The following is a 10,000-nucleotide window of genomic DNA, read 5'->3' on the forward strand; positions in this document are numbered from 1 at the left end:
CCCAGCAAGCCCCCTGCCCTTCCGTTTGACTCATTCCACAGAGCAAACACACACGCACAAACGCACACTCTCTCCCTCTCTCACGCATATACACCCACACACACACTCACAGACACACACACACACACACACACTCACAGACAGTCACTCACACGTCAGAGAGGAGAGGAGAGGAGAGAGAGAGAGAGGGAGAAACAAATGAGCCAAGCTGGAACACACTGAGTCACTTTCACAGGTTCTATAAATTATTGATGAGAGCAAACGTGCTGGTATTGAGCTGCTGCCCAGAGATCAATGGCAGCTGTGGTTTCATCTTTTTGTTCCTGGTTTCCCCCCTCCCCTCTCTGTCTTTTCCTCCCTATCTTTTTTTTTTCTCCATTAACAATTACCAACATGGGAGATGATTGGGCTGTCCTCAATCGCCACTCTCTGCAGCAAGGCAATGACGCAGAGCAGAAGGAGGCCTATCTGCCTGGTGTAATATCCCATAACGACAGACAAATTCTGTTAGAATTACGATGGGGGTAGAATTGAGGTGCGTTGATTACACTGAAAATGTCTCTTCCCCCCACCCTGAGAGTTAGAACTTCAGCCTGACGCTAACTTTAATGGCTAATTCACACAGGCAAGGGAATGGGGTTTATACGGCTTCAGATGGCGTTGTCATTGCTGAGGGAAAGAGCTCCTCACTTGGCAAGCCACGTTGCATCGCCAATTTGTTCCCCCCTCGTATATGACTTCATTTCCTGTACTTTATGGCCAGTTGCTAGGTTGCCAGGCTCACCTGTCGCTGACCCTAGGTGACTTGGCCACGCCACCCCCGTCACCCTCCCCCGGGCGGAATAATGGGATCAGGTGTTGACACGGCCGCTCGTGTGTCTCTGAGCGACGGCTTCTAATCCCCACAATACACGTGTGGGCCGGACATGGCATCCCAAGAGCGTCCCAGCCACCACTCACACTCACACTCACACACAAACTCACCAACTCACACTCACACTCACACTCACACTCACACTCACACTCACCAACTCACACTGAGAGAGAGAGAGAGAGAGAAGCAAAAACAGGATGCCTGACTGCACGGCATGCTTTTGTTCTAAAAAAACCCAAAATGTTGATGCAGCGTTCAGGTACTTTAGGTTTTCATTAAAAACCTAGACCTAGGCAAGAGGCACAAAATTATCAGTTTGGCTTTACAGTGATACGATGAGGAGGTGGGGGAAAAAAGGAAAGATCTATAGGAAGTTGGAGTGAGAGAAAGTAGAGGAGGAATAGAGATACTATATAGGCAGCGACAGAGGGAGTGAATGAGAATAAGGTGTGGAGATTTAAGAAATGTATTATTTACAGCAGCAGAGAGAGAGAGAGAGAGAGAAAGTACAGTCAGATTATTGTGAATGAGCACGGGATGGAATAGAGGGGCAGAAAGAGAGAGTGAAGCGATGAGAGAGAGAGAGAGAGACGGAGAGAGAGAGAGAGACAGAGAGAGAGAGAGACTCGTAACACTGAAGGAATGAATGCGTTCCCCAGCGGCGTGTCTCTCTTAATCCCCACCGGATTAGGCTGAGCCAGGGGCTAATGGGATTACGGGCTCTAGCCAACCCCTGATACCTGACCTCTGTGTGCGGCTCGAGCCGTCCTCACGTTCCCCTTACGCAGCTACGCCTTTCCTTTCCTTTCCGAGCCCGGCCCCGGTCCCAGGCCCGGGACATGACACCGGCCCAGATCCCTCCGTCCCCAATGAGATAACGAGAGTCACAAGGACAGTGCACAATAGTTAGTGTAACCCACAGGAGAAGAATACGAGCAAATCAAATCATGGAAAGTGTTTCGCAAAGAGGGTTTTGTCTTGGTGATTCAATCATAGACTGACGACAATTGCCCAAGAAGATTGTGTTGTGCTGTGCTGTGGTGGCAGAGAGAGAGAGAGGAGGAAGTATGGATAGCGGGATGGATGGATGGATGGATGGATGGATGGATGGAGTGAGTCCCTATCTTTTTTTTCCTGTTGTCTGAAAATACCTCTGTGGTTGCTATGCTGGCTGTGTCACGACTCTCAGACTCTCAGCAGTCACGTTCAGCCTTGCACTCCCTGTATCAGTATGCCGTCTTGCCAGTTGTTTGCGAGCACCTCTGTAAGGTCACAATGTTCTCACCGGTGGTTTCATCATCTACAGGCATAGTCAAACTAGTCGTCTATTAAAATCACTTGTCTGTCCTGTAGGCAGCAGTCAACTACTCATGAGGTGCCGCTCATGCAGCGTTTATACGTCCTCCCTTGCTCCTCGGGCCTTGATCCTCACTGATCTACATAAAGAATGATGGGGGGGGGGGGGGGGGACAATGGGATAGTCTATCCAGTGTTAGTTATAGATCAGTGGGAACGCCCCTCGAGGATCGAGGAGGCATGTTGACAGGCACCCATGGACCAAATAGCTAAATGCTAAATGGTCTACACATTCCTATGCATGGTGGAGCACCGCACTGAAGGGGAGATCTGTTCCACAGTGACATGAAAGTTGTGTACGGCTGTACTAACCAAGACAGTGCAATAAGAACATGTTTGCTATGGATAACCATGAAAGTTGTGTACGGCTGTGCCAACCAAGACAATACAATAACAACATGTTTGCTAGGATAACCATAAGCAACAGGTAGCACCTCTCTGCCAATGTTAGCAGCAGTGCTGGTAACTGTACAGCTGTACTGGTACATAACGACTCGTCGATGACTCTTATGAAAGGCTTGTCAGCTAGTAAAAAGCAGTAGTCGTGAAGCCCTTAGTTCTCAACAGGTTCTATGCCCCCAAGACTATACAGTGCTGTGCTCTTTTCCAGGAACTCACATACTCTGTACTCAGTATGCTCAATGAATGACACAGGTTGTGTTTTTAGTAGTATGTAGTCATGCATTATCATTCTCCTGCATGCTAATGTTTTGTGTGTGTGTGTGTTTTGCAGTTGCTTGGAGCTGCCTTCCTGGGCATTGGACTTTGGGCATGGGCTGAGAAGGTGAGTGTCACGAACAAACTGCTTACATACCTCAGATTCCCTGCGGTCTTATTTATGAGACGTTTCCTAAGCAACGCAGAGTCAATTGCCTGGGCCAAGGCCTGTTTCTTTCTCTTTCTCTCTCTCTCTCTCTCTCTCTCTCTCTCTCTCTCTCTCTCTCTCTCTCTCTCTCTCTCTCTCTCTCTCTCTCTCTCTCTCTCTTTCTTTGTTTTCACTGTCACCACTTTCGCTAGATCCAGAACAGGCCATCGGCTCTAGCGTGCTCAAGTCTTCATTATAGACTGTATCGAGTAGAATCCTGCCATAATAAGTTGTTTTATGTTCTTTTTTATGACACAAACTTGCATGTCATAACCTCAGTAGGATATAAGAAGAGAGAGACTGAGAAGGGAAAAAGACACAAACAAAACTCTCTGAGTTTTTGAAGTCCTTGAACTGTTTGGACAGCGAGAGCCGAGATGACGAAGCGGATCTCGCATGCTTGTGGAGTCTGGGTGTGTGCTTCCTAGTTAAAACCCATATGCGCATAAATGAGAAACCACAAGGCTTTCATTACACCGTAAAAAAAGAAACAAACAGCCACGCAGTCACTAGTGTGCGTTCAGGAAATGGAGTCGAAAGGGGCTTGCAAAAAAAACGTAATTCACACCCATGCCTGGTTAGCTGCTTCATCTACTACGAAGCCATCTGCAAGAAAAATGTGCCTCTTCAAGATGTGTCACTGTTACACCAAAAGATCAGCTTTTACATTGCCTTTGCCATGCAGGCACAGGTGGATCTTGTACACCGAGGCAACAAGTCAATCTACTTGATTTATCTGCGGGAAATTGTGCTAGTTGAGTCCCTAATTGTTCAGCTAGCTCAAGAGAGGATGTAACATATGGTGACGCTCAATATGAATTAATCTCCCTCGTGTAGCCTCCTGAGTTATCTCGTTAATCTAATGTAAATAATTGGTAAATTTGTTGTAATATTTGATTGCCGCATCGTGTCATTAATAACCAAGCACACATGTCTGGGAATTGTAAGCGATGGAGGAGAAATGATCAAGTGTGTCAGTGGCTCGTTGTTTTTTTCTTCTTCTTTTCGCTGGCTTAGTTGTTTATCTTTTTTTTTTCTTTTCGTTTTGTTTGTTCGAGACATGATCCCCAGGGATGTGAACTTGATTTAACATTTCAAAGCGAGCTGTCAAGGAAGGGTGTAAACACCGATAATGTGCAGCCCCAAGAACAAAAAGAGAGGAAGTGGAGAGGGGGGCGCCATGGCGCGACTCGCTCTTTGATCCTGCGTTCCCTCCAGGTAGCCGTCGACGCCTGCGCTCAACCTGCCTCACCTTGCTTAACCTTCCTGGGGCGTAACTGCTGCAGAGGACTGGGGCGAGGGAGGCGTGTGGAGGGTTGGGATTGTGCCCAGTAGACTTGTTTGTATTGTTTTGTTGTGTGTGTGTGTTTGTTTGTTTGTTTGTTTGTGTGTGTTGAGTTTTCTGGTTGTCTGGCCCCACAGGGAGTGCTGTCCAACATCTCGTCCATCACGGACCTGGGCGGCTTCGACCCGGTGTGGCTGTTCATCGTGGTGGGAGCGGTGATGTTCATCCTGGGCTTCGCCGGCTGCATCGGAGCGCTGCGGGAAAACACCGTCCTGCTCAAGTTTGTGAGTCTGACTCCGGGGCTCGATTCATTGGGCCCGATCATGTTTCTCCCTTTTCCCTCTTTCCTCTCCCCTCTCCTGCCTTTCTGTCTTTCTTTCTTTCTGTCTTTCCCTCCCATCGCACTCCACATACTCTGCCGTGGCCCACCTTCCATTTTCTTTCTTTCTCTCTTTCTTTCTTTCTCTCTTTCTTTCTCTCTCTCTTTTTGTCTTTCTGTATTCTCTATAGCACCTGAGGCTTGTTGAGATTTCTCTCAGACTGCAGCTTGTAGAGAGAGCCATGTGTCTGCAGGGACGGCCAGAGATTTCATTTTCGGGCTGCTTCCTCTCTTTACAGGCTTATTGCAGTGGAATGGCTCTCCCACTTTGTCCTTACGCTGTCTGTTACCGGAGCCACATTGAGAGATAACCTCCATCTTCTTCACTTAATAGCCTCCCCTCTTAATACCCTCTCAGAGATTCCCCCTGTCTAGACGCTATTCGGCAAAGCTTTGTCTGTAGGCCCTTGTTCCCCTCGAAACTTTAATGCAGCAGTCAGGAGAATGGACAGTTGCGGTTGTTGTCCAGGCTGTTTGTTCTTTTTGTCTTTCTTTCCTTTTATTATTTCTTTCTTTCTGTCTTTCTTTTAATCATTTTCTTTCTTTCTTTCTTTCTTTCTTTCTTTCTTTCTTTCTTTCTTTCTTTCTTTCTTTCCTTCTTTCTTTTCTTTCTTCTCTTCTCCCCTCCCCTCCTCCCCTAAGTGCTTAGCTCGAGCACATCCAGTGGGGAAAGTGATGAATCTCCCCTAATTTCCCCTCAACCAAATGCGGCTCGGTGGGCTCGAGGAGTAATGGCGGCCCCAGGCAGTTTAGCTCTCCGCACACAGGACTCCCCGCAGGAGCCACTTTGTCCTCCCTCACAGGCCCCTGTTCAAATTAGCTTGCACAAATGAACCCACCGCTGATTGATTTTAAAACACAGTAAGACAGGTCATCAACAGAGGGAAAGTTCACTTGTGCGTGTGTGCGTGTGTGTGCGTGTGTGTGCGTGTGTGTGCGTGTGTGTGCGTGTGTGTGTGTGTGGTTGCGTTCATGCTCGTTTTTGTGTGTGCATGTGAGCGCTCACGCTTGTGTATTTGCACTTTTGTGTGTGGTTGCATACATGGTCTTTTTTTGTTTGTTTGTGTGTGAGTGCTCACACTTGTGTACATGCTCATTTGTGTGTGTGTGTGCGTGTGTGCGTGTGTGTGTGTGTGTGTGTGTGTGTGCGGGTGCGTGCATCTGCCTGCCTGCTCACAGTTTTTTGCTCGCAGTATTTTTGTAACTCTAAATGATAATTTGCCAGCCCAGTCAGCATAATGAGTCTTCTAGAAAATGATCTCCCATTCTCATCAGTGTTAGGTGTGTTATAAGTGCACTTCCCTCTGCATGGAAGCCCCAGTTAATTATGTAGAATGTGCTGGAACACTCTTCAAGGAGCGTCTCAGAGTTCGGGGATGTCTTGAGTGAGTACGTGCATGCCTGGAGAGAACGAAGCGCGTCGGAAGTTCTCTCGGGAAGAAAACTTTAGGCGCGGAGCGAGAACCGCCTCAAACAAAGAGATCTAGCAAACAACAAAGCATCAGCAACAACAGTAGCAGCAACAACAACAACAACAGCAACAGTAGCAGCAGCAGCAGCAGCAGCAGCAGCAGGTCTCTGAGGGCCCCTTCCATTACAGTGCTCAGTTGTTTCTTGTGAAAGCAAACTAAATTGGCTTGAACTCTGCTCGCTCGGATGACTATGCAGATGAAACAGGAAGTCACTAGGCCACCGCAGTCGTGCAGTGCAGTGGTAGGACCCGATAATTGGCGTGCTGTTGCGGTGAAGTGTTACGTTTGTGTCTCGTCTTGATTGTAATGACCGGGGCCTGTGTCTGTGTCTCTCCTCCGCAGTTCTCAGTGTTCCTGGGGCTGATCTTCTTCCTGGAGCTGACGGCGGGCATCCTGGCCTTCGTGTTCAAGGACTGGATCAAAGACCAGCTCAACCTGTTCATCAACAACAACGTCAAAGCCTACCGGGACGACATTGACCTGCAGAACCTCATTGATTTTGCCCAGGAATACGTGAGTGGTCCTGGCTCATTTCCTACACACACAATTTTATTCTCTCTGGAGCTCAATTTGTCGCTTTGCCTCCCCGCTTTCTTCTCCCCCTTTCTTCCCCTCTCTCTTTGTATCTCTCTCTCTCTCTCCATCTCTCTTTCTTCTTCATTATTGTTCTCTCTCTCATGTCTGGTCCCTTTGACCATTGTGGAATTTGTTTTTTGATTTTCTTTCTTTTCCCCCTCTGTGTCTTGTGTGTGTTTTGTTGTCTGTTTGCTTAAGTGCAACTGACCTTTGTGTTGTTCTCTACTCCCATTGGCTCCCCTTTGTGTTGCTGTGTGTGTTCTCTGCTCCCATTGGTTCCCTATTACCCCCCACCCCCCACCCCCCCATTTGTGTTGCTTTGTGTTCTTTTCATGACATATTTGATCTTCTACCTTTTTAGTATCCTTCCCCTCAAAGTTGTTTACACATAACAGATACACATAAAGAAAGACACACACGCACACAGAATGGATCTTCAGCCTCCCACACCTCACATGGTCGCAAGTCATTTTTCCTGGGCCGAACTTTCCATCATCCTGTGTGATATTTATTCCAGAGGTTGGACCCAGACTCCTCCGGAAAGACCTGAGCAGCTCTACTGGGGTTTCCACCTTGGCAGTGTGGAACAGCCGAGATAAAGAGAGAGAGGGAGGGAGAGAGGGAGGGAGAGAGGGAGGGAGGGAGAGAGGGAGGGAGGGAGAGAGGGAGGTAGAGAGAGGGAGGTAGAGAGAGAGAGGTAGAGAGAGAGAGGTAGAGAGGGAGAGAGAGAGGGAGAGAGAGAGGGAGAGAGAGAGGGAGGGAGAGAGAGAGGGAGAGAGAGAGGGAGAGAGAGAGAGAGAGGGAGAGAGAGAGGGAGAGAGAGGGAGGGAGAGAGGGAGGGAGAGGGAGGGAGGGAGAGAGAGAGAGAGAGAGAGAGATCTCTCTGTTGGGTACTGACTGCCCGTGGGGCTTCTCTGTGTCTTCTGTTGCTCTGCAGTGGTCGTGTTGCGGCGCTCACGGGCCCAACGACTGGAACCAGAACATCTACTTCAACTGCACGGATCTCAACCCCAGCCGGGAGCGCTGCGGAGTGCCCTTCTCCTGCTGCGTCAAAGACCCTGCCGTAAGCACACACACACACACACACACACACACACACACACACACACACACACACACACACACACACACACACTCACACACATCCATTCACATTCACTCAAGTGTGGGCAAAACACCGACATTATCGTAGCTATTCACCAAGATATACACAGACACACACACATCCACCCACCTACACATAGGTCCGCCAGCCTAGACCTGCCAAATTCAAGGCACACACACACACACACATCCACATGCACACACACGTGCACACAAGCATGACCACTAAGATAACCCCTGTACCCATATATCAGATTCAGAAATCTATACATATTTGTTCTGCCTATACAGGTCTGTTTGAAAAGTACACACTCAGGTATCCCGGGTGTCTCAAAATAATAATACACACAGACACACCCATATCTCAAAATAATAGCATACACACAGACACACCCATAACAACCCCCGCCTCACACACCACATCATATTTCTGTGCATACATACTTCCACACTGTTGTGTGTGAACGTGTGTGTGTTTGCGCTTGAAGAAGCATACTTTCACAAGCGTGTGTAAGCACACAGTAGATAAGGACCTATCGGGAATGCAATCGTATCACTCGGGGGCAAAAGCAGAACTCAAGCAGACATGGGTGACTGAGCAAATGTTTAGCATGTGGATGGTGAAGCGCGATAGAGGAAGCTCGCACGACGTATCATCGCAAGGCAACACACATGAACCGAGGCCATGTCCCCATCTTATTGTGCAAAAGCTCGATAGAGGAAGCTTGCACGTTGTAGCATCGTAAGGGAACAGAGGTGAAGGGAGCATGGGGCATGTCACCATCTCAGTGTGTGAAAAGCAGAGATAATAGATGAATAATGTACTGACGAATTTATTTGGAATACAGTAATTTCCCGCATATAAGCCGCATTGTATATAAGCCGCAGGACAGTGTTTTATGCAAGTTAAAAGAAACAAAACCATATTAACTGCCCTCCCTGTAGTAACCTCATAGCTGAAGAAATTGTGCAAAAACCAATGCATAAGCTGCGCCTAATAGTCGGGAAATTATGGGTAATGCAAAGCCACTGTTTATGAGTGAAACGTATAACACACAACACAACGCAATATATAACACAAACAATTGTGGTATGTGTTGTTGTGTTATTTTTGTATGTGCCGACCAGATGGCCTTGTCTATCGCCCTGTGGAATTAATGAAGGATTCATTTTCTGTTTTTGTTTTTGGTTTGTTTTTTTTGTTTTTGTTTATTCAGGAGGATGTTCTCAACACACAGTGCGGCTATGACGTGCGGCTTGAAGGAGTAAGTATTTATTTATTTATTTATTTATTTATTTATTTGGGTTTCCTGTTGTCTGTTGCTCTGTAGTAGGTAAATACCCTGTTTGCCACCACGCCGCACCACGCCACGCCACGCCACGTCGCAGCAAATGGGAGTGAAGGGGAAGTGAGGCCAGGTGCCGACATGGCTGACTGCCTGTCTGGCGGGGTGCTGCCTACCTCACATCCTGAAAATAGAGCTGCAGCTGACGCCTTTTGGCTTGTTTGTTTGTCAGGAGCTTAAGAGTGGATGGAAGAGCAGGTGGAGTTGTCTGAGCTAGCTATAGTGAGAGAGAGAGAGACAAGATAGATACGAGCAAATGTATGACGTATGTAACACGCCTTGTGGCCCAGGTTTAGTCTGGATCGTCACAATCTGGATATAACCAACATTGATTGGTTTGGGCTGAACATGGGTTAGACCTTCGGGAGATAACCCTGGTCGACTGGTGTGAAAAAGGGTGTAACAGAGGCTCAGAGATACATAAAACACGTGCATGCTTGACTCCCGTCATACTGAGTTGGCCGTTAGCGGTAGAGCAGATGCTAGAGCATGTGGGACGAGAGGTAAACATCCAGTGGGCTCGCTCGCACGAACACACACACACACACACACACACACACACATACACACACACACACACATAAAAAAAAGACACGCTTGCTCATATAGTCTCACTCACACACGTACACATGCCCTAACCTTTACCACATCCTGAACTGCACAATACCCACAAAGTCCTGTCTGTCACATGTCTTGTGAACAAGTAAAGCAGATATGGTGAGCACACACGAACCAATGCAATG

At 47.8% G+C, this 10,000-nt stretch overlaps 1 protein-coding gene across 1 annotated transcript in view; it reads left to right on the forward strand.

Moving 5' to 3' along the window:
* The window catches only part of tspan17 (tetraspanin 17), a 17,955-nt gene that overhangs the window by 3,908 nt on the left and 4,047 nt on the right, over positions 1 to 10,000 (forward strand). Inside the window, exons 2-6 of the mRNA XM_062524389.1 lie at positions 2,964 to 3,014; positions 4,518 to 4,664; positions 6,574 to 6,744; positions 7,745 to 7,870; positions 9,129 to 9,176. Of these exons, the coding sequence (XP_062380373.1) occupies positions 2,964 to 3,014; positions 4,518 to 4,664; positions 6,574 to 6,744; positions 7,745 to 7,870; positions 9,129 to 9,176 (543 nt within the window). The remainder of the gene's footprint in view (positions 1 to 2,963; positions 3,015 to 4,517; positions 4,665 to 6,573; positions 6,745 to 7,744; positions 7,871 to 9,128; positions 9,177 to 10,000) is intronic.

The sequence above is a fragment of the Sardina pilchardus genome, chromosome 21 (assembly GCF_963854185.1).
Source record: "Sardina pilchardus chromosome 21, fSarPil1.1, whole genome shotgun sequence".
Classification (NCBI taxonomy): Eukaryota; Metazoa; Chordata; class Actinopteri; order Clupeiformes; family Clupeidae; genus Sardina; species Sardina pilchardus.